Here is a 24702-nt window from a genome sequence, read left to right on the forward strand (position 1 = left end):
TCAACTTAAGAAATCCTCACAACAACCCCAGGGGACAAGTGTTTTTATATCCTTGACAGAGAGGGTAAACAGACTTGAGGCACTACAAGCACCGCTCAGGGTTAACTCAAGGAAGTAGGAGAGCTGGGCATCAGACCGAGCTCTGTCTTATTCCCAGGCCTGTGCTTTTAGCCATAGCCATGGTGTCTCAGAGGGAGAATAATCAGGGGTCAAAGATTCCTACGTATTGCTGACTGCATTTTTCTCCATACTTTCTAATCTATATTTAGAAAACACCAAAACCTCACTTAGCTAATGTCCAATAATTAGAAAAGGTCGGCAGTTCAAATCCACGAACTCTATGGAACAGTTCTACTCTGTCCTATAGGGTTGCTATGAATTGGAATTGACTTGACGGCAGTGGGTTTTTGGGTTATCCGTTACTGCACATCTTATTATGTACCTTAAGCTGAACAAAATCCCTGAGAATCTGGCACAAGAACTCTTTAAAAAGAGCAGGCTTTAAGCTCTATGGTCTGAAAACATGTGGCCCGTGTGTTAACACACCCCTATCCAATGCCCACGGCAAACATTACTAATAGATCACTGCTCACTTAGAGACAGAGTTTGGTTATGGCTTCATAATCCAGGCATTGCCAACTGAACAGAGTTGGCTGGTGAAATGCACCTAAATGCCATTCTAGTTTTATGCATTTCTCTACTACTGACCATTTGCTACACTTGCTTTCACGGAAATGAAAAACCACCACGGCCAACTGCAGATTTGTCGTGTGACTGCTTAAATGTCAGCCTAAGGTTTCAGAGGACGCCAGGCAGTATGATCTGAAAACAAACCCCAGGAATTTAGTAATCCTTCAAAGCAAAAGGATGTAATAGACTTATGTCTTCCTTAAATGGTAACGAGGCCCCTTCTTTTTGTGGGTAACTCCAGTAGTGGCCACAAGAAATCCATTTCTGTCAATTATTGCTTAGATAAAATGGTAGAGTTGTCATTGTTGGTACAGACCCACAACCCAGATGAGTAATAAACATTTCTAATCAATCTGCCAGTGCATTTGGTTATCTGCAGGCACTGGGAAGGGACTATCTGTATTTAATTCATTGTTGCAGCCAACCAGAGTTCAGGAAAACCCAAATATTCTACAAGAGCTATGCCAAAGTTCTCAGAATCTCTGAGTCAAAGTTTTCTCGTGCTTTATAGAATGTTCTGGGCTTCAAGGGAGTGCTATTTATGCACTGGGGAAATCCTTCATTGCTTCTTAAGAAAACCATAGCCAGTCCTCTTCTCTCCTCTTTCCTATGGATGGGAAGCAGTCCTTGCCCCAGACAAAAATCCAAGTCAAGGTGCCCCTTCTGGAACAAGCTTTTACAGAATATACCTGAAACCTCCTTTGGAACAAGACTGTTGAATAACTGCATTTCTGGAGTATCCTCAAATCACGAAATGCCTGAAGCCTTGTTATATACACAAAAGACTGGTTGGGATCAGTGATATACACAATGGGAAGTCCCTCAGTAATGCTAATCACTTACTCCTCTGCCTCCTTCCAGCTCTATGATTCTAAGGAGCCATACCCAAATGGGGATTCCACCCCAGTGAAATGCATTCACAGAACTAGACATCAACAGTGGTTTAGCTGGTTCTGCTGATGACTGAAAAAGTTTTCTACAGCCTTCATAAAGCTGTTGCCCGCTATCCCTTATGCAAACACGATAAAGGCCCCCTAAGAGTTCACTGTTAAGAGAGGCACATATATGCCACAAAAATAAACGCCTTTGTCCCAATGAACTCTATTTTTCCACTTAATAGATGCTTAGAGCCATGAAACTAGCTATGTTTCTCTTCTTGGCCTGGCTTCCAGAAAGCTAAGATGGTGTTCATTTGCAGTAAACTTTCCATCCTTGAGGTTTTCTGATGCCAATTTCTTCCTTTCCTTTTTTGCTATTACCCTTCTGCCTTTGTTTCACAATTCTACTCTCCTCACCATCTTTCTTTTTAATAAGAGTGAAACGTTAGCCCATGCATTTCTAATGAGGCGAGCTCTGAATTATTTCATCCTCTGTGATTATCTGCAGAACAGAGAGTTCAATCATAAAATGTTCTCCCCATTATTCCAAAACTAGGAAGCTGAATACAGTCATAGACTAAATGCATTATAAACTGACCCCTCTTCCTGTGTCCTGACATGGGCATTGTTTCCAGGGTCCTCTTACATGAACCCCGAAGAGCCCTGGTGGTGCAGCAGTTAAAGCACTTAGCTGCGAACGGAAAGGTCAGCAGTTTGAATCCACCAGCAGCTCCAAGGGAGAAAGATGTGGCAGTCTGCTTTCTTACAAATTTATAGCCTTAGAAACCCTATGGGGCAGATCTACTCTGTTCTATAGGATTGCTATGAGTCAGAATCAACTTGACGGCAGTGGGTTTTGGGTTTCTTAAACGTACAGCCGGAGGAAAAAAAACACCCCAAACAGGGTGGCATTACAACCAAATGCTGGTGATGATAAAGAGCAAGACTGAACACAACAATGCTTTATCTTTTCATAACACTTAACAACTGCAATTTATTAGCTGTGTTCCCTGAGTACGGGTCAGTAACATAGTTTTGAAACATACTACTTCTGACACAGGGCTGTTATTTTTTGACACCTCCTTTCTTTTTCCTAATCATTTCCATTCCTTGACATTTCCAACATTGAAAGGGACAGGAAAATTCCCTATGTTCTGTTTCTTCTATGTTAGCTCCCACATAAGCAAATATTTTATTTCCTGAAAAATACTAAGAGTACCTTCTTTGTGTAAAGAAGTGTGTTGTGGAAATAAGTGACCTGTCTTCACGGTGCTCATGTTCTACTGGGACATTATTCCATTTAGGACCTTCCCTGGTGCCTCATGCTAAACCGCAGCACTGCGCCTGCCAAGCCACAAGTTTCATTTGCCCTGAGGTCCACACTGACCCATGGTGGACATAATATTCAATGGCCAAATATTAACTTACTGAGAAATTCTGGAAGATGGAGTCTCCCGAATTCCACCGGTCTCCTTAACAATGGCATGAGTGGAAGCTAGCTTTGCTATGCCAACCTGAGATCGTTAATACTCACTTGTAGATTCTAGGCGTTTGACATCTCTCGATGTTTTTAAGAAGTATCGCCGAAGGACGAAGAAAATGATGGCAAGAGGAATCAAGGGTATTGCAACCCAAGGAATCACTGCTATGGCCACAGCTACCACACCAACCACTTGTAGGAACGTCTGAAATCACAAACACAGACACAGAGGTCTCCTTATCAAGGGTTCCTTGCAAAAACACACTTTCATATGTTGTTTTGTTAGGATAGATCTGTTGGAAGAGTAGGGAATGCTTTTCTATCCAAAAGTTAAAAAAAATGGTGGCTGCCCTAATGACGGTAATATTTGCTGTTTATTAGGTACCCAACACCACGATAACACCGTTCTAGGTTATTAGCTCTTTTGATACAGTCAGTAGCCCTAGGAGGTAGGTACTATGATTCTCTCTATTTTACAGATAGGAAAACTGAGGCTTAGAGCAGGCAGGACACTTGAATCCCAAACCATCATGACTTCGTAGATTTACTAGAGAAATTAGGGAGCAGATATCATAGATGAAGAATCCCGGAGCCTTAGTTAAATGTGGGATGAACAAGTGGTTAAATGCAAATTCTGTGCGCAGAAGACGAGGAACAAAAATTTGATCTTGACCTTTGAAAGTGAGGGTTCCTCTTTCTTGGTTTTCTACCCATAGGTAATATTACTGAGGGTTGATTGTGCATCTGGCCATATACTGAATTCCTCACATGTATTAACTAATTTAATCCACATCTTAGTAGCTAGTGTTTGACTACTAGCTATAAGGTTGGTGGTTCAAACCCCACCCAAAGGTGCCTTGGAAGACAGGCCTGATGATCCGTTTTTGAAAGGTCACAGCTTTGAAAACCCTCTGGGGCACGGTTCTACTCTGACACACATGGAGGTCAAGGTGAAAACTCTGGGGCACGGTTCTACTCTGACACACATGGAGGTCAAGGTGAAAACTCTGGGGCACGGTTCTACTCTGAAACACATGGAGGTCAAGGTGAAAACTCTGGGGCACGGTTCTACTCTGACACACATGGAGGTCAAGGTGAAAACTCTGGGGCACGGTTCTACTCTGAAACACATGGAGGTCAAGGTGAAAACCCTCTGGGGCACGGTTCTACTCTGACACACATGGAGGTCAAGGTGAAAACTCTGGGGCACGGTTCTACTCTGACACACATGGAGGTCAAGGTGAAAACTCTGGGGCACGGTTCTACTCTGACACACATGGAGGTCAAGGTGAAAACTCTGGGGCACGGTTCTACTCTGACACACATGGGGGTCAAGGTGAAAACTCTGGGGCACGGTTCTACTCTGACACACATGGAGGTCAAGGTGAAAACTCTCTAGGGCACGGTTCTACTCTGAAACACATGGAGGTCAAGGTGACAACCCTATGGGGCACAGTTCTACTCTGACACACGTGGAGGTCAAGGTGAAAACCCTATGGGGCACAGTTCTACTCTGACACACGTGGAGGTCAAGGTGATTCCCCGGCAACTAACAACAACAGCCCTAAGAAGTGGCAGAATTATTCTCCCATCTTACAGATGAGGAACATCAAGATAGGGGGAGAGGAAAACTAACTGTTCAAGGTTTCACAGCATAAGTCATGGAGCTGCTACGATACTTAAGCTTGTCCCTAATATACAGCCAACTTTGCATTAAGGAAAAATTTATAACTTATTTGAACCTCTTTATTTGACTTTAATTTTTCCCTCTAGACAACCAAGAGGTCAGCAGTTCGAATCCGCCAGTCGCTCCTTGGAAACTCTATAGGGCAGTTCTACTCTGTCCTATAGGGTCACTGTGAGTCAGAATTGACTCGATGGCACTGGGTTTGGGTCTGGGTTAGACATCCCTTAATTAAGGAATTTCATAGTTCATCCACATGCCCGAACAAAGGACAGAAAAGAGAAATGCAATACATTTTTTGATATTTCTTAGAAATGTGAGGAAGAGTTCTGATAACAAGAAAACAACTCACATTGCCTAAAAGTTTTTAATTTTATCACCTAGATGCATATTAGGATAAGTATGTAAAATGCTCTAATTAACAGGTTAATGATAATAACAATGGCAGATACCATTTATCAGGCATTTACTCCACGCAAGGCACCGTGCTAGCCGTTCGAGGAACACACACTTAATCCCCACCTCACTCTTGGAGGCAAGGATTACCCGAATTTTACACATGAAGAAATGCGGAATATCAGATAACTTCAATAACTTGTCCAAAGGCTCAGAGGCAAAGGGTGGTGAAACAACGATTTGAAGTCAAGTCGATCTGTTTCCAAGGCCTGTGCTCACAAATAGCATTACAACGTTAAAGACGCTTAACAGAAGTATTAGCTTTCACAATTGTGAACGCGCCCCAAACTGAAAACTAACATGGCGTAGTAAGACAGCACGGAGAAGAACAGTCCAAGTCACTGGATAATGCTGATTTAAGTATTCATCCTTATCAAGAAAAGTATGATATCAGGGTCTATGACTTCAGGTGATATGAATGCAATTCACCACTTAGTGTCTACCAGCTATGAAAACGCAGTGCTAGCTTTGTGGGTAGGAATGAACGGTGAGACACACAGGTTAATGTGGCACAGTCCAAGTAGTCTGACGTTTACCATCTAAGAGAGAAAAGCATAACTTCTAAGCACAAGGCAGAGAATGCTATGGAAATATAGGGAGGAATACATTAAACCTGTTTAAAGGGTTCTCAGAAGGGACTAGGAGCCCTCGTGGCACAGTGGTTAAAGCGCTCGCTGTTAACCAAAAGGTTGGCGATTCGAACTCACCAGCCACTCTGCGGGAGAACAATGAGGCAGTTTGCTTCCTCAAAGATTTGTGTTGTTGTTAGGTGCCAATGATTTGGTTTCGACTCATAGTGACCCTATAGGACAGAGGAGAACTGCCCCGTAGAGTTTTCAAGGAGTGGTTGGTGGATTTCAACTGCCATCCTTTTGGTTAGCTGCTGAGCTCTTTACCATTTACAGCCTTGAAAATCCTATGGAGCAGTTCTACTCTGTCCTATAGGGTCATATGAGTTGAAATCGACTTGACAGTATTGGGTTTATTTTCTTCTTAAAGAAGGAACTTAGGAATTAGTGGTTCAGTTCTCACCTTCCTTGTGGGAGGCAGGCGTTCAATTTTCAGGCAATGCACCTTAAGCGCAGCCACCACCTGTCTGTTAGTGGAGGCTTGTGTGTTGCCATGGTGCTGGACAGGTTTCAGTGGAGCTTCCAGGCTAAGATGAATTAGGAAGAAAGACCTGGTGATCTGAAAATCAGCCAGGGAAAACCCTAGAGAGTATAACGGTCCAATCTGCAGCCGCTCATGGGGACGGCAAAGACCAGGCAGCATTTCATTCTGTTGTGTATGGGGTCCCCTTGAGTCAGGACCGCCTGGATGGCAGCTAACAACAGGAAGGGACTTTTGCCTGAATTTCACAGTCTGGCATGAATAATAATTGCACACAGTAATCACAGTGGATAGCAATTTTGACCAAGGGGGAGCTGGGCAGCCAAGTTAACTTGCATTCCTGTGTTAACACCGATTGTGCTGGGAGCTCGTAGCACCAGCCTCGGAGTCTTTGGCTTGCAGCCCTGCAAGGGGCCGCCCACTGCAGCATTCCCAGGCAGGGCTCCGAGGGAAAGATTAGCCGAATAATACCTTACAGAGACATCCCTTATCATTTCAGAGCTCTTCCAAATGGGTTTTCTCAGAGGATCCTCACAGCCATGCTGTGAAGGGGGAAAGTAAGAACTGTCATTTCCATTTACAGATAAGGAAAGTGAGGCTCCAGAGAACAGTGGCTGTCCTAAGTTCTCCAGGAAGGTGCTGTGTGTTATGGAGAAAGTCAGGAGCAGTTCATACTCAGGGCACCCAAGTGTCACCGAGGCAGGCAGGCCAATACAGTGAGCCGCTAAATCCCGAGGAACATGGAGGAAAGTCTTCCTGACCTGTAACAGCATGGTCAGGAGCCCCTATGAATCAAGTTGTAGGATCCTGATACGTGCTTTTTTTATGATACATATTTTTTTAAAGCTGGAAGTTGTCCTGGTGTTAACATTTATGTGTGAGTAGTAAAATATGTTATGTGGATATGGAGTCGCTGGGTGGTACAAACGGTTAAGTGCTCTATCGCTGGCCGAAAGGTTGGCGGTTCAAAACCACCCAGAGGCACCTTGGAAGACAGGCCTGGTGATCTGCTTCTGAGAGGTCGCACACAAGTGGTTGCCATGGGTCAGAACTGACTCAAAGGCTCAACTAACAAAAACAAAATATCTACAACAAACCATTTACCATTTTAGCTATTTTTAAAGTGTACAGTTCAGTGACGTTAATTACCTCCATTATGTTGGACACCATCACCGCTCTCCATTTTCAAATGTTTTTCATCCCCCTAAACAGAAACTGGAGCCCTGGTGGTGCCCTTGTTAAGAGCTCAGTTGCTAACTAAAAGGTTGGCAGTTCAAATCCACCAGGTGGTCCTTGGAAACACTGTGGGGTGGTTCTACTCTGCCCTATAGGATCACCATGAGTGGGAAGCGACTCTATGGCAACGGGTGTGGTTTTATTTTTTGGGGTTTAAACAGAAACTAAAGAGCCCTGGTGGCTCCGTGTTCAGCATTCAGCTGCTAACCCAAAGGCTGGCAGTTTGAACCGCCAGCCGCTCCGTGGGAGAAAGATGTGGCAGTCAGCTTTCGTAAAGATTTACAGCCTTGGGAACTCTATGGGGTAGTTCTACTCTGTCCTGTAGGGTCACTATGACTTGGACTTGACTCGATGGCAACGAGTTTGGTTTTTTGGGTAAAGGTAACTCAGTACCCTTTAACAAGAACTCATTTCACAGCCCCTCTTAACCACTAATAAACTTTTTTCTCTATGTATTTGCCTACTTTAAGTATTTCAGATAAGTAGGGTCATAAAAACCAAAGCCACTACTGTTGAGTCAATTCTGACTCACAGTGACCCTACAGGACAAAGCAGACCAGCCCCATAGGGTTTCCAAGGAGCGGCTGGTCGATTTGAACCACTGACTTTTTGGTTAGCAGCTGGATGCTTAACCACTGAGCCATGAGGGCTCCGGGGTCATACAGTATTTGTCTTTTTTGTATCCAACTTATTTCACTCCATATAATGTTTTCAAGGTTCATCCATTTCATAGCATGTATCAAGACTTCATTTCTCTTTATGGCTGAACAGTATGACCCAAATGCATTTAACGTTTCTCCCAGTACCTACTACAGTGTCAACACAAAAACCAGAGTGAAGAGGAATGGAATTTTGAAGGAGCAAATTCCAATCCCAAATGGAGGAAAACAGGGCTGTCTAGCGCTCTCCTTTCATGCCTACAGCTGAACAACTTCTTACAGGTGCTGGCTAAACTGGATGCATCCCATCCCACTATTCAGGAGGTCAAGCTTCTTCCTTCACACTCATGACATGGTCCACCTAGCTCCTCCTACATCTGATCTTTATGACTAGTCCATATGGCAAATTTCTCCATAATACTGAATAAATTCCTGAATTCTCTACATCTCACTGACAATCAAAGAAAGGTACGATTGCTTCCATTCTCTCAAATGCCAGTAATAGATAATGTTCTATGAAGCCTGTCACATGGCCAACCTCTCAAGTATTTCACATGCCTTATTTAACTGTCACATCAAATCTAAGTAGGAGGTATCATCACTTCTATTTACAAAGGAGGAAACTGAGGCTCAGAGAGTTGAAGTAACTTGCCCAAATTCATGTAATTCAGAGTCAGTTTTGAACCCAAGACTATCTTTTAACCTCTGTATGATGCTACATTCCACATACACATTAGACTCATATTTGAGAAAGATTTAATCAGTAATACTTAAATATTCCCATATGATGGTTATTTTATGTGTAAATTTGGCTAGGCTATGGTGCCCAGTTGTTTGGTTAAACACTAGTCTAGCTGTTGCTGTAAAGGAATTTTGTAAATGTGGTTAAGACTTAGTCAGTAGACTTTAAGTAAAGGAGGTCACCCTTGATAATGTGGGTGGGCCTCATCCAATAGGTTGAAGGCCTTAAGAGTAAAAACTGAGATTTCCTGGAGAAGAAGGAATTGTGTCTCAAGACTTTAACACAAAAATCCTGGCTGTGTCTCCAGCCTGCCCTACCAATATCAGATTCAAAACTACAGTGTCAACTCCTACCAGAGTTTCCAGCTTCTGGTCTGCCCTATGGATTTTGGATTTGCCAGACTCCAGAATCATGGGAGCCAATTCCTTAAAATAATTCTCTCCTCTCTCTTATATCTTCCCCCCACCTCCCTCTCTAAATATTTATCCTATTGGTTCTGTTTTTCTGGAGAACCCTGACAGATACATCCCTATTTTACATATATTTACACCTTCTCTGCATTTTATAAATTTTGTTGGGTTTCCAATGGTTGTATCTGGCCTCTCCCATGATGTTACAAGTCTGAGACCTCCAGCTCACACAGCAGGGGTGAGCATAAGAAGACTATCATTAAATGCTTGCCAACAGAACACGCCGACGTGTTGACTTAAATCACTGTTGAAATCAGAAGAAAAAAAAATTGTGGCAAGAAATTTTTTTGTCGTTTGAGTCCTAAGCCCAGAATTAAAATGCACTGAACAACAAAAAAGGAAGAGCCACATTTAACTTTAATAAATACATATAACCTCTGGATACAAAATCAGGTTGAATATTTCACAGGTTCAACACCTGTATTTGAATAGTGGTAAAAATGTAAACGTTTTCCCCAGAAAGCTTCTTCCTCTAGAATTAAATATTGCATTCTAATGTTATAGATTTTAACACACTTTTTTCACAAGTATAGTTTTAAATATAAGCACCTGTTTGCTTGCTTGGCACTGAACTACCAAATGGCGTATATTCCTATAGCAATTCCTGGTATCTACCTACAATGTTCTTAAAGCTCAATTCCATGGGATTCTGCTCCTGCTAGTCTTCGTGACACTTGTGCCAAAGAGCATGTTTTCTATAAACAGACATGAAAGTGTATTCTTATTGTATGAAATAAATACGTCATCCATTAATTCCGGCTCATTCTATTGCTCATCTGCTCTCTAGATTTGTATTAGGCACAAAGTGAAATACGTATTTAATCATTAAGGCCACTCAATCAGAAGATGGTATCTTTACTATTTGTTTACAGTATTAAAAATAAAATCAGGATCCCTAATATTATTAACACCTCCAAGGAACTTGAAAGCTTTTAATTCTGCTGTCATTCAGAGGTTTCACAACCTGGTTCCAAGTTGTGATAAGTACAAATCTTCCAGATTGCCTTGAACTATTGATTTTGCAGAAGATATGACTTAAGGGCAATAAACAAGGCAAGATTCACTTCTTGGCAAGAAAACACAAAAAGATTTTCTTCTGAGTTAGAGAGAAAAAGTTGATGCCTAGGTGGGTTTTTTTTTTTTTTTCCCCATCAGTAAGCTGTTTACTGATGTGGGTGTAGGTAAAATTCTTCTGCTATTTGTTTTGGAAACATATGAGATAAAAAAAAAATTATCTCTAAATGAAATGACTATCATATAGACTGTGCTGCTGGCTAAAACGGGATTATCCTGGAAGCACAAAAATTCTGAACAGGTCATACAAAGCTCCAAATGTAAGTAAGGAATAAAATATTCCTATCAGAGCATACTCTACCCTTCAACTACAGGATGAAGAGAAGGGAAAATATGTACGGCTCTTAAAGGTAAGCTCCTAAATAATTTCTTTTCAGCATCAGTATTAAGTTAGCAGGTCTAAGTTACGTACTAATATGGCATCTTGCATGTCTCAGGGAGTTCAAAGGTCAACTCTGGTTGATAATAGAATTAAAAAGCATTGTGAAATGAAAACTAGTAATACTGAAAGTTGAAGGTTACAACTAAAGCTGTGCTTAGGGGTAAATTTACAACTTTAAACACACACACACACTTTAAAAAATAGCTAAAAATTAATGGCCTAAATATCCATCTTGAAAAGATAGTAAAATAATGGCTGATAAAACTAAAGTATATAGAAGAATGGAAATAAAAGTAGAAATTAATGAAATAAAAAACTAACTTCCAAGGTGTAAATCAATAAATCCAAAGCTTGGTTCTCTGAAAACACTAATAAAATTAATAAGCCCCTATCAACACTGATGCAGAGAAGTAGAGAGTGCAGCAAGGTGGTCTGCTGATTTCAAAGACGGTAAAAAGGTTGGAGAGTGGAGATATGTCGGACCTCCATATCATGAGAATCAGCTTTGAGCTGATCCTGGTCATTACATCCCTGAAGTCAGACAGGTTCTGATGCTGCTACTCCTACCATTTTATACAATAAATTCTTCAGTGAAGCTGATATACACAAATGTATTGAAGAACACAGTTTACAATAATTGACAGAGAAACCAAAAAAAAAAAAAAAATCAAACCCATTGCCATCAAGTCGATTCCAACTCATAGCGACCCTATAGGATAGAGTAGAACTGCCCTGCAGAGTTTCCAAGGAGTGCCTGGCAGATTTGAACTGCTGACCTCATGGTTAACGGCCGTAGCACTTAACCACTACACCACCAGGGTTTCCACTGACAGAGAAAGAAATACAAAATCCAGAATGCCCTTTATGTATAAAAGAAATTCAATGTGTAATCAAAAACTTTCCCATTAAAAAAAAATCTAGGCCTTTAGATAGTTTTATTGGTAAATTCTACTAAACATTTAAGGAAGAAATAATAACAATCTTACAAATTTTTTTCATTATCATTCAGAAAATAGAAGAGGAAATATTTCCCACATCTTTTTATGAGGTCAACATATCCCTGATACCAAAAGCTGACAAAACATTAGAAGAAAGCAAATTACAGACTAATATCCCTCAGGAAAAAAAAGTACAAAAAGTCTTGAGAAAATCTCAACAAACTGAATCCAGCAATACACTTAAAATAAAGGATACTCCATAATGATGAGTGGAGTTTACCCTAGAAACATAACGTCAATTTAACACGCACCGATCAACAAATGTAATTCACCGCATTAATAGCGTAAAGGAGAAAAAATCATATGATTATCTCTAGAGATGCAAAAAAAAAAAAAAAAAAAACCTGTCAAAATTCAACATTTATTCTTGATAAAAAGAGGAAAACTCTCAACAAATTAAGAATCAAAAGAAATTTCCTCACTCTGGTAACAGATCTCTATTGAAAAACACTGCAGTTAACACCATACTCAGTGGCAAAACACTGGAAGTTCTTCCCCTAACGGGGAAAGGATGGCTACTCTTGTCAGCTGTATTCAACATTGTACTGGGAAGCCCTACTCAGGAAAGTCAAGAAATGTAAAGAAATGAAATAAATGTTGCAAAGAAATAAAACTATTTCTTTATTCACAGCAGACACAATTGTGTATGTAGTCAATTCTATGGAATATACCAAAAATTCCATGAAAAGTGAATTTAGCAAGTTTGATGATACAGGGTCAATATATAAAAATCAACTGTATTTCTATTTACTAGCAATGAGCAATTGGAAAATGGCATTAAAAACCGATCATATATAAATAGAATTTAAAAAATCAAATACTTAGGAATAAATCTAACCAAAGGAACATAACTTCTCTACATTGAAAATTATAAAACATTTCTGAAAAAACTTAAATGAGTAGAGAGATATACCATATTTATAGTTGAAAGATTCAATATTGTTAGGATGAATAGCCCTCCCAAATAAATTAATAGCTGAAAGCCAATACTAATAAAATCTCAGCAGCTTTTTTTTTTTTTTTTTAAGTTCACAAACAGAAATCTAAAAGGTCTAGAATGACCAAATCAATCCTGACCAAGTACAAAGTTAGAAGACTTACTCTACTGGGTTCCAAGACTTAATAAAATGTAGATCTCAAAAGAAAGTCACCAAGACATAGTATAATCAAACTTGCCAAAACCAAAGAAAAAAGAGAATTTTAAGAGCGGCTCTAAGTGAAAAGTCACCTACAAAGAAGAGTCAATAAAAATATGCTTGGACTACTCCACAGAAACCATGTAGGCAAGAAGGCAATGGGATGACTTATATAAAGCATTGAGGAAAAAAAATTGCCAGCCAAGAATCATATATCCAGTAAAACTGTCTCTCAAGTATGAAGGCAAAATTAGGACATTTCCAGATAAACAGAAGTTTAGAGAATTCGTAAAAACCAAACCAAAACTACAAGAAATACTAAAAGGAGTTCTCTAATTAGAAAATCAATAATATCAGATATCAACCCAAGACTAGAGCACAGGACAGAGCACCCAGATGTCAACCCAGGTAGGAAAATCATAAAAATAAATCAAGACCAAAAAATACTCAAAACAGGGAAACAGTGATGTCATTAATGTAAAAGATGACAACATTAAAACAATAAAGAGGGACTAAAAAATATAGTCAGATCTTTCATATGGAGAGGAAGACAAGGCTATATAAAGAAATAAAACTTAGGTTTAAACTTAGAAAAATAGGGGTAAATATTAAGGTAACCACAAAGGAGACTAACAATCCTATTCATCAAAACAAAATACAAGAAAAAAATACTCAGAAAAAAAAATTAACAACGAATAAGAGGAAAAGACAATACATACAGATAAACCACTCAACATAAAAAATTACTTGGGGGAAAAAACACTGTCAACACCACACAAAAAAGACATCAAAATGACAGCACCAAACTCATACCTGTAATACTTAACGCTGAATGTAAATGGACTAAAAGCACCAATAAAGAGACAGAGAGTGGCAGAATGGATAAAAAAAAAAAAAAAAAAAAAAAACATGATCTACCTATATGCTGCCTGTAAGAGACAAATCTTAGACTTGAAGACACAAACAAAAAGTCAAGGGATGGGAAAAAAAATATATCAAGCAAACAGCAATCGAAAAAAGCAAGAGTGACAATAATTTCTGACAACACAGACTTTAAAGTAAAATCCACCACAAAAGTAAGGAAGGACACTATATGTCATAGATTGAATTATGTCCCCCCCAAAATATGTATATCAACTTGGTTAGGCCATGATTCCCAGTATTCTGTGGCTGTCCGGCATTTTGTGACTGTAATTTTATGTTGAGAGGTTAAGGGTGGGATTGTAACACCTCCGTGATCCAAGGTAAAGGGAGTTTCCCTGGGGTGTGGCCTGTATCACCTTTTATCTCTCAAGAGATAAACGGAAAGAGAAGCAAGCAGAGAGCTGGGGACCTTATACCACCAAGAGAGCAGCACCGGGAACAGAGAGCATCTGTTGGTCCCAAGGTCTCTGTGCCTGAGAAGCTTCTCGGCCAGGGAATGTTAGAGGACAAGGAATCTTCCTCCAGAGCTGACACAGACAGAAAGCCTTCCCCTGGAGCCGACACCCTGAATTTGGACTTATAACCTACTAGACTGTGAGAAAATAAATTTCTCTTTGTTAAAGCCATCCACTTCTGGTATTTCTGTTATGGCAGCACTGGATGACTAACACACTATATAATGCTTAAAGGGACAATATACCAGGAGGATAGAACCATATTAAATATTTATACACTCAATGACAGGGCTTCAAGGTACATAAAACAAACTCTAACAGCATTGAAAAGTGAGATAGATAGCTCCACAATAATAGCAGGAAGCCTCAACACACCACTTTTGGTGAAGGACAGAACATCCAGAAAGAAGCTCAATAAAGACACGGAAGATCTAAATGCCACAATCAAACAACCTGACCTCACAAACATATACAGAACACTCCACTCAACAGCAAGCAGCCGAGTATACTTTCTTTTCCAGTGCACATGGAACATTCTCTAGAATAGAACATGTATTAGGTCATAAAAGAAGCCTTAACAGGATCCAAAACATCGAAATATTACAAAACATCTTCTCTGACCATGAGGCCATAAAAGTAGAAATCAGTAACAGAAAAAGCAGGGAAAAGAAATGAAACACTTGGAAACTGAGAAATACCCTGCTCAAAAAAGACTAGGTTATAGAAGAGAGTAAGGATGGAATAAAGAAATACATAGGATCCAATGAGAAGGAAAACACTTCCTATCAGAACCTTTGGGACACAGCTAAAGCAGTACTCAGAGGTCACTTTACATCAATAAATGCACACATACAAAAAGATGAAAGGGCCAAAATCAAAGAATTATTCCTACAACTTGAACAAATAGAGAGCAACAAAGAAACCCTCAGGCACCAGAAGAAAGCAAATAATAAAAATTAGGGCAGAATTAAATGAAATACAGGACAGAAAAACAACTGAAAGAGTTAACAAGACCAAAAGCTGGTTCTTTCAAAAAATTAACAAATTTGATAAACCATTAACCAAACTGACAAAAGAAAAACAGGAAAGGAAGCAAGTAACATAAATGAGAAAAGAGATGGGCAATATCACAACAGATCCAACTGAAATTAAACGCATCAGATTGCTACCAAAAAAAAAAATTGTACTCTAACCAATTTGAAAACCTAGAAGAAATGGATGAATTTCTAGAAACACACTACCTACCTAAATTAACATAAACAGAGATAGAACAACTAAACTAACCCTTAACAAAAGAAGAGACTGAAAAGGTAGTTAAAAACTCCCAACAAAAAAAAAAGCCCTGGCACTGACAGCTTCACTGGAGAGTTCTATCAAACTTTCAAAGAGTTAACACCACTACTACTAAAGATATTTCAGAGCATAGAGAAGGATGGAATACTCCCAAACTCATTCTATGAAGCCAGCATATCCCTGATACCAAAACCAGGTAAAGACATCACAAAAAAAGAAAATTATAGACCTATCTCCATCATGAACTCAGATGCAAAAATCCTCAAAATTCTAGCCAACAGAATTCAACAACGTATCAAAAAAAATAATTCACCATGACCAAGAGGGATGCATAACAGGTATGCAGGGATGGTTCAATATTAGAAAACAATCAACGTAATCCATCATATAAATAAAACAAAAGAACCACATGATCTTACCAATTGATGCAGAAAAGGCATTTGATGAAAGTCCAACACCCACTCATGATAAAAACTCTCAGCAAAATAGGAAGGGGAGGAAAATTCCTCAGCATAATAAACGGTATTTATACAAAGCCAACAGCCAACATCATTCTAAATGGAGAGAGTCTGAAAGCATTCCCCTTGAGAACGGGAACCAGACAAGGATGCCCCTTATCACCACTCTTATTCAACATTGTGCTGGAGGTCCTAGCCAGAGCAATTAGGCTAGATAAAAAAATAAAGGACATCCAGATTGGTAAGGAAGAAGTAAAAGTGTCTCTATTTGCAGATGACATTTTCTTAAACACAGAAAACCCTAAAGATTTCTCAAGAAAACTACTGAAACTAATAGAAAAGAGTGTCAGGATACAAGGTAAACATACATAAATCAGTTGGATTCCTCTACACCAACAGAGAGAACACTGAAGAGGAAATACCGAATCAATACCATTTACAGTAGCCCCCAAGAAGATAAAATACTTTGGAATAAATCTTACCAGAGATGTAAAAGACCTATATAAAGAAAACTACAAGACACTACTGCAAGAAACCAAAAGAGACCTGCATAAGTGGAAAAACATACCATGCTCATGGATATGAAGACTCAGGATTGTAAAAATGTCTATTCTACCAAAACTGATCTATAGATACAATGCAATTCTGATCCAAATTCCAATGACATTTTAATGGAGAAACGAATCACCAATTTCATATGGAAGGGAAAGAGGCCCTAGATAAGTAAAGCATTACTGAAAAAGAACAAAGTGGGAGGCCTCGCAGTACCTGATTTTAGAACCTATTATACTGCCACAGTAGTCAAAATAGCCTGGAACTGGTACAACAACAGATACATAGACCAAGGGAACAGAATTGAGAATCCAGACATAAATCCATCCACGTATTTAAAAAAAAAAAAAACCCACTGCCTAAGAGTCAATTCTGACTCGTAGTGACCCTACAGGACAGAGTAGAACTGCCCCACAGGGTTTCCAAGGAGCGCCTGGTGGGTTCAAACTGCCGACCTTTTGGTTAGCAGCCCTAGCTCTTAATCACTATGCCACCAGGGTTTCCAAATATGAGCAGATGGTATTTGACAATGGCCCAAAGTCAATTCAACGGGGAAAAGACCGTCTCTTTAACAAATGGTGCTGGCGTAACTGGATATTCATCTGTAAAAAAATAAAACAAGACCAATATCTCACACCATGCACAAAAACTAACTCAAAATGGACCAAAGACCTAAATATAAAATCTAAAATGGTAAGGATCATGGAAGAAAAAATAGGGGCAATGCTAGGAGCCCTAATACATGGCTTAAACAGTATACAAAACATGACTAACAATGTACAAACACCAGAAGAGAAACTAGGTAACTGGGAGCTCCTAAAAATCAAACACCTATGCTCATCCAAAGTCTTTACCTAAAGAGTAAAAAGACCACCTAGAGACTGGGAACAAGTTTTTAGCTGTGACATTTCCGATCAGTGTCTGATCTCTAAAATCTATATGATACCGCAAAAACTCCACAACAAAAAGACAATTAATCCAATTAAAAAATAGGCAAAGGATATGAACAGGCAGTTCACTAAAGAAGACATTCAGGCAGCTAACAGATACATGAGGAAATGCTCACAATTATTAGCCATTAAAAAAAGGCAAATCAAAACTATAATGAAATTCCATCTCACTCCAACAAGGCTGGCATTAATCCAAAAAACACAAAATAATAAACGTCGAAGAGGTTGTAGAGAGACTGGAACACTTACACACTGCTGGTGGGAATGTAAAATGGTACAACCACTTTGGAAATTGATTTGGTGCTTCCTTAAAAAGCTAGAAATAGAACTAACATACGATTCAGCAATCCCACTCCTTGGAATATATCCTAGAGAAATATGAGCCTTTACACGAACAGATATATGCACACCCATGTTCATTGCAGCGCTGTTTACAACGGTAAAAAGATGGATGCAACCAAGGTGCTCACCAACAGATGAATGGATAAACTAATTATGGTATATTCACACAATGGAATACTACACTTCAATAAAGAACAACAATGAATCCACGAAACATTTCATAACATGGAGGAATCTGGAAGGAATTATGCTGAGTGAAATTTAGTTGCAAAAGGACAAATATTGTATGCGACCACTATTATAAGAACGCAAGAAATAGTTTAAACAGAGAAGAAAATATTCTTTATGTTACAAGAGTGGGGAGGGAGAGAGGGAGGGAGGGAGGGAGGGAGGGGTATTCACTAATTAGATAGTAGAGAGGAACTATTTTAGGTGAAGAGAAAGACAACACACAGTACAAGAGAGGTCAGCACAAATGTACTAAACCAAAAGCAAAGAAGTTTCCTGGATAAACTGAATGCTTTGAAGATCAGAGGAGCAGCGGCAGGGGGATTGGGGACCATGGTTTCAGAGGACATCTAGGTCAACTGGCATAATAAAATCTATTAAGAAAACATTCTGCACCCCACTTTGGTGAGTGGCACCTAGGGTTTTAAATGCTGGCACGCTGCCATCTAAAATGCACCAATTGGTTTCAACCTACCTGGAACAAAGGACAATGAAGAACACCAAAGACACAAGGTAATTATGAGCCCAAAGGACAAAAAGGACCACATAAATCATAGATTACATCAGCCTGAGACCAGAAGAACTAAGTGCTGCCCGGCTATAACCGATAACTGCCCTGAAAGGGTATACAACAGAGAATCCCTGATGGAGCAGGACAACATTGGGATGCAGACCTCAAATGCTCATAAAAAAGACCAGACTTAATGATCTGACTGAGACTAGAAGGACCCCGGAGGTCATGGTCCCCAGACCTTCTGTTAGCCCAAGACAGGAATCATTCCCAAAGCCAACTCTTCAGACATGGATTGGACTGGACTATAAGACAGAAAAGGATACCGGTGAGAAGTGAGCTTCTTGGCTCATGTAGACATGAGACTATGTGGGCAGCTTCCGTCTAGAGGGTAGATAAGAAGGCAGAGGGGGACAGAAGGTGGCTGAATGGACACAGGAATACAGGGTGGAGAGGAGTGTGCTGTCTCATTAGGGGATGAGCACATAGCAAGGTGTGCATAAGATTTTGTAAGAGAGGCTGCCTTGATTTGTAAACTTTCCCTTAAATCACAATAAAAATAAATTAAAAAATAAGAAAATAAAAACTTAATAAAATGTACAATAGCCAAGACAGTATGTTATTGTTATATGGACAGATTAATGAATCAAAATAAAGTGCATCAGTGCAGACTCACTCACATACAGTCAACTGATAGTTAACCAAGGTGACAAGTCAATTCAATGTACAAAGGCATTTTTAACAGACGTTGCTAGAAAAAACTGGGGGAAGGGGGAACTCAACCACTAATTCATGCTATAGACACAAAATTAATATAAAATGTATCAATTTTTAAAAAGGTATGACAAAAGGAAAAGAAAAACAACAGGAAAATATCTTCACGTTCCATGGCAAAGATTTCTTAGGACACACACACATACATAAAAACCCACAAACTACAAAAGAAAAAACAATTGATAAAAATTGGACTTCATAATTAAAACATGCTCTCCAAAAGACACCATTAAGAAAATGAAAAGGCAGGCTAAAGACTGAAAGAAAATAATCACAAAGGACTATTATTAAACATATATAAGGAATTAGAGTTAAAAACATAAAAATTACTATAAATCAACATTAAAAAGATAAGAAAATCAAATTTAAAAAATCAGCAAGAGATCTAAAGCGATACTTCAACAAAAGCAGATATCTAAAACAAGCAAGCACAGAAAGGAGCTCGACATCACTGGCCATCAGGAAAATGCAAATTAAAACCACAATGAAATACCATTCACACATCCACTAGAAAGGCTAAGGAGCCCTAGTGGCGCAGTTAAGAACTTAGCTGCTAACATAAGGGTCAGCAGTTCGAATCCATTAGCCACTCTTTGGAAACCCTGTGGGGCAGTTCTACTCTGTCCTGTACTGTCACTATGAGTCGGAATTGACTTGAAGGCAACGGGCTATAGGAAACCCAAATGCGGAGCACCTGAAACTCCTAAATATGCTGGTGGGCGTGTAAAATGGTACAACCATTTTGAAAAATATCGTGATTATCGTTGTTTTGTTTTGTTTTTCAGTAAACATACACCTATCCCATGATCCAGCAATTCCACTCTTAAGTATTTTACCCAAGAGAAATGAAAACATATGTCCACATAAACACATGTACAAGAATGTTCATTTCCAAAACCTGGCAACATCCCAAACGTCCATCAACCAGAATGAACAAACTGTAGTATCTTCATACCGTGGAATATCATTCAGCAAAAAAAAAAAAAAAAGGAATCACTGAAACATGTAATAACATGGAAAAGTCTCAAAAACATGTTGAGCAAAGGAAGCCAGACAGAAAAATATGTACTATATTGATTTCATTTATATGAAGTTCAAGAATAGGAAAACTAATCTATGTTTACAGAAATAGGGGAAGTATAGGGAATGGGGTGCGAATTGACTGGAAACGGGCCAGAGGGACTTTCTCAGGTAATGGAAATGCTCTATGTCTTGTATGGGGTGGTGGTTACAGCAGTGTACACAATTGTCAAAACTCGTCAAACTGAAAAAAAAAAAAAAAGTTCATTGTATGTAAAGCATACCTCAGTAAAAACACTGATGGGTTAAAAACTTATGACACCTGGGTTCCAGTCCTATTCCTCCGGTCATGCTCAGTCAGGTATAGTCAAGGCGTAAAATGCACATGTACAATGGGGACAACACGTGAGGCCTAACAGTAACCAGGCTGTGTGCCACAGGGGGGAAAATGGCTCCTGAATGATATCTGATATATCTCCCTAGGGTGCTGGCCCCCTGCTGTGATGTCAAAGCTCTACTATCTGCTTTCTGAGTCTATACAGAAGACAATCTGAGAACACTACATCAATGAACCCAGAGAAAAGGCTGCAAGAAACAAGTGAATCATAAAACTCACGAGCAGAAGACAACCGTAAGACAGCATAACCAAACCCGCTGTCGTCAAGTCGACTCTGACTCATACTGACCCTACAGAACAGAGGAGAACTGCCCCATGGGACTTCCAAGAAGCAGTCTGTCGATTTGAACTGCAGCCCTTTTGATTAGCAGCCAAAGATCTTAACCTCTCTGCCACCAGGGCTCCATAAGACAGCCTCTGGAACCCTCTGGAGCAGCTCTACCCTGTCCTACTGGTTCGCTAGAAGTCAGGATCGACTCACTGGTAATCTTCACGGAAGCAGATCCTGTGGAACACTGGTGGGTTCAAACCATAGACGTTTCGGTTAGCAGCCGAGCTCTTTAACCACAGTGCCACTAGGGCAGCACAGACTATAATCAATCACGGTCCACATCAGATTTAAGGGTATAGATATATTGCAACTATAAGATTTTACTAAAACTGCAGCACTTTCCTTGCCCTGTCGCATTCTTGTTCCTCTTATCAAGAAAACAACTGCCCATTTTGTCATCACTAAAGATGCTAGGAAAATGGCAAGGAAAGAAAGAACTGTGAATGGCTACTATTGTTTTGCCATGGACTTCATCCAATAACGCCATGATGTGACATTTTATGTTTGCAGAATACCACTGGACTTGATAAAAATGAGATCCTTCCCCCGCCTCCCTTAAGTCTTAATTAGCTTCTTGTGAAAGTACAAACATTATCATTGGAGCACACACACTGGGGAGGACAAATTGGAACACTGGTTGCCAGCCTGGGAGGCCAGGGAGGGTCCTGGGATTAACCGTCACCACACTGATGGTCAGCGATGGTGCTGCTTTAGAAATGTGCTGTCATGCTGGCAAAAACCCACCCTTCTCATCTTCCATTAAAAAAAGAGGAAGAGGAATCACAGGAGTGAGCCTGTAAGAATTCTATCACCCTGATCGCAGAAGCCAAGGGTCAAGTGTTTGTAAATAATTCCAGGAACCCATATCCTCAAGTCCCCTTTCTCTTAACAAGGAAATCCACTTTAACTTTGCAGTTTGCACAATTCAATATCTCTGGGGCTGGCATTTTCACAGAATATTCTATCCTTGCTAACTCCCTGACTAAAACGTTGCTGTGTCGGTTTTAAAAGCACTGAAAACATCATGACCCAGTTCAAATGGATGAGTTTACTCTGAAAGGATCCGTAAAACAGAGATCTTTCCAATGAGGGCAAGGCAACCTCACTAACAACCTCTTTTGTCCAATGAGGGCGGGAAGGTGGGAGCAGGGGAAGGGATCAACAAACCCCAGCAATCTCAAAATGACAAAGTCAGTGCGAAGTGAAAGGCACTGGAATGCCTTCTACACCCTTTCCCTGACGTCTCCACACAACGAAATGCAAGGGTCAGTGGTACCCACACAAGTAAAGACAGTACACTCTTTCGCTTCTATAAAAGCAAGTGACCCAAGTCCATTATACTCAAGTCTTAGGCTGGCTTTGTTCTCAATATCCAGATATCGCAGCTTTTTCTCCTCCCCCCACAACCCCGCCCCCCGAAAGAAATGACTGAGGACCCCTCCTTCGCATTTTCTCTTTCTGGGGCATTTTCGCTTCATAAAGCTGCAGTCAATGTGTTTTGTGTGTGGTGAGCAGGGAGTGACACATTGAGGGGTGGTCCCCACCACCGCCCGCACTGGTGGCTCAAGTAGCCTCAGGATTAGCCCTTTGTGTTCAATGAAAGGATATGAAAAGTCAGTTATTGAAGCTCAGTCAAGCTGCTGATTTTTGGGGGGGGCGGGGGATGGAATGAGGAGTATGGGGAAGAAAGGTTTTGCAATTCAGTTTTCCTCAATAAATTATGGTGCTTTGCTGAGGGCGGCTGTGGGCAAGTTCACACGCTGAGGAGTCCTCCCCCCACCCCCCCGAATAAAAATAAATACATAATGGATATGTCTGAATCCAACTTCTCAGTCTAATCTTCACTTTTCATTTGTTTTGCTATTAGGAAGACTTCTTGGAAGCAGCGATTTAAGTTACGAGAATTCTAGACAATTGGGACTTCTCATGCAATGTGACCTGTGACCTTGCAAGTTTCAGGTATATCATGAGAATTATATTCAAATGAGATACTTAGGATATTTAGGGCTTGATGGTCTATTTTTTAAAACAACTGATTTTCGAGATTGTACTTCTAAGTGGGAAAATATTAAAATCTGCAGGGATAACAAACCTATAGTATCTGTGATATACTCTTGTGGGGTGGTATTCATGGGCCTGGTAATTGTCTTTGATAATTACCTTAATGCAACAAAATTCCATTCACAGACTATCTCTCCCACTTAAAAACATATGTAATATTTTTAAAATAAACCCATTGCCGTCAAGCAGATTCTGACTCATAGTGACCCTATAGGGCAGTGTAGAGCTGCCCCATAGGGTTTCCAAGGCTGTAATCTTTAGGGAAGGAGACTGTTACATCTTTCTCCCACAGAGCTGCTTGATGGGTTCGAAACTCTGACCTTTCAGTTAGCACCATCAGGACTCCTCGTTTTTAAAATAACTACCCATTATTTAGTAGTTAGACACTGTGCTAAGAATTTTATAAAACTTATTTCATTTTATCCTCACAACATCTTTTACAAAGTAGGTTTTATTTTCTCCATTTTAGAGTCTGGCTTTGTGAGGACAGACACAGTGAAGTAGTAGAGCTGAGATTCAAACTTAGAAAGGGAGATTCCAAGGCTCCTACACGTCACCACTACACTATACTTAAAAAACAAAAAACAAAAAACCCACTGCCATCAAGTCAATTTGGCTCATAGCGACCCTACAGGACACAGCAGAACTGCCACATACTGTTTCCAAGGAGCGCCTGGTTCGAACTGTCAACCTTTTAGTTAGCAGCCATAGCTCTTAACCACTAGGCCACCAGGGTTTCTGCTTTAAAATTAAGTATACTATAAATGATACTGTTAATATATGATCACATTTATAATCACACACTCAATCTTTCAAAACATGAACCAGATTTTCCAAGAGAACCAAGAACACTGGCAAAAACAATTTTCAGGGTTCTTCGATAACGAGGTAGAACCATACTAAACAGGTTAAATAAACCCATTTGTCAAATTGCCTTCCTGCCTCCTTTGGAATTGAGGACAGCTCCACTTCCGCCAGCGATGGCAATCTGAGTACATGTCATACCTTACAGCTGTCAAACTCGGTCCAGCAAATATCTGTGATGGTTTGCAAACACATGATTGCCCTCTGGTGAGATATGGTCTTAGGATCGACAATGAGCCCAACCAGATAGGTTAACCCGCAGCATGAACCCATTATTCACAATCAAGGGTTATCATCAGCCACACCTGGCATCCTTGCCTGGCTGTCCCAAACTGGTGCTTCTTCCTATCTTTCCTATGTTGGCGCATCACCAACTTTTCTAGTGGACTCTTCTTCTTCTCTGTATCCTTCTATTTAACACTCCAAATCTAAACTCTTTCGCTTGAGACACAGGTCTCCTTGTGATCATCTCCTTGGACGCCTTATCTCCAATTTCACAACCCAGTTGTTCTACACTATGATGTCCCCCCGCAAACATCCTACGTTC

At 40.0% G+C, this 24702-nt stretch overlaps 1 protein-coding gene across 1 annotated transcript in view; it reads right to left on the bottom strand.

The window, feature by feature from the left end:
* The window catches only part of ABCC4 (ATP binding cassette subfamily C member 4), a 324633-nt gene that overhangs the window by 77314 nt on the left and 222617 nt on the right, over positions 1 to 24702 (bottom strand). The window contains exon 21 of the mRNA XM_049853454.1: positions 3103 to 3253. Coding sequence (XP_049709411.1) covers positions 3103 to 3253 — 151 coding nt within the window. The remainder of the gene's footprint in view (positions 1 to 3102; positions 3254 to 24702) is intronic.

The sequence above is a fragment of the Elephas maximus genome, chromosome 14 (genome assembly GCF_024166365.1).
Source record: "Elephas maximus indicus isolate mEleMax1 chromosome 14, mEleMax1 primary haplotype, whole genome shotgun sequence".
NCBI lineage: Eukaryota > Metazoa > Chordata > Mammalia > Proboscidea > Elephantidae > Elephas > Elephas maximus.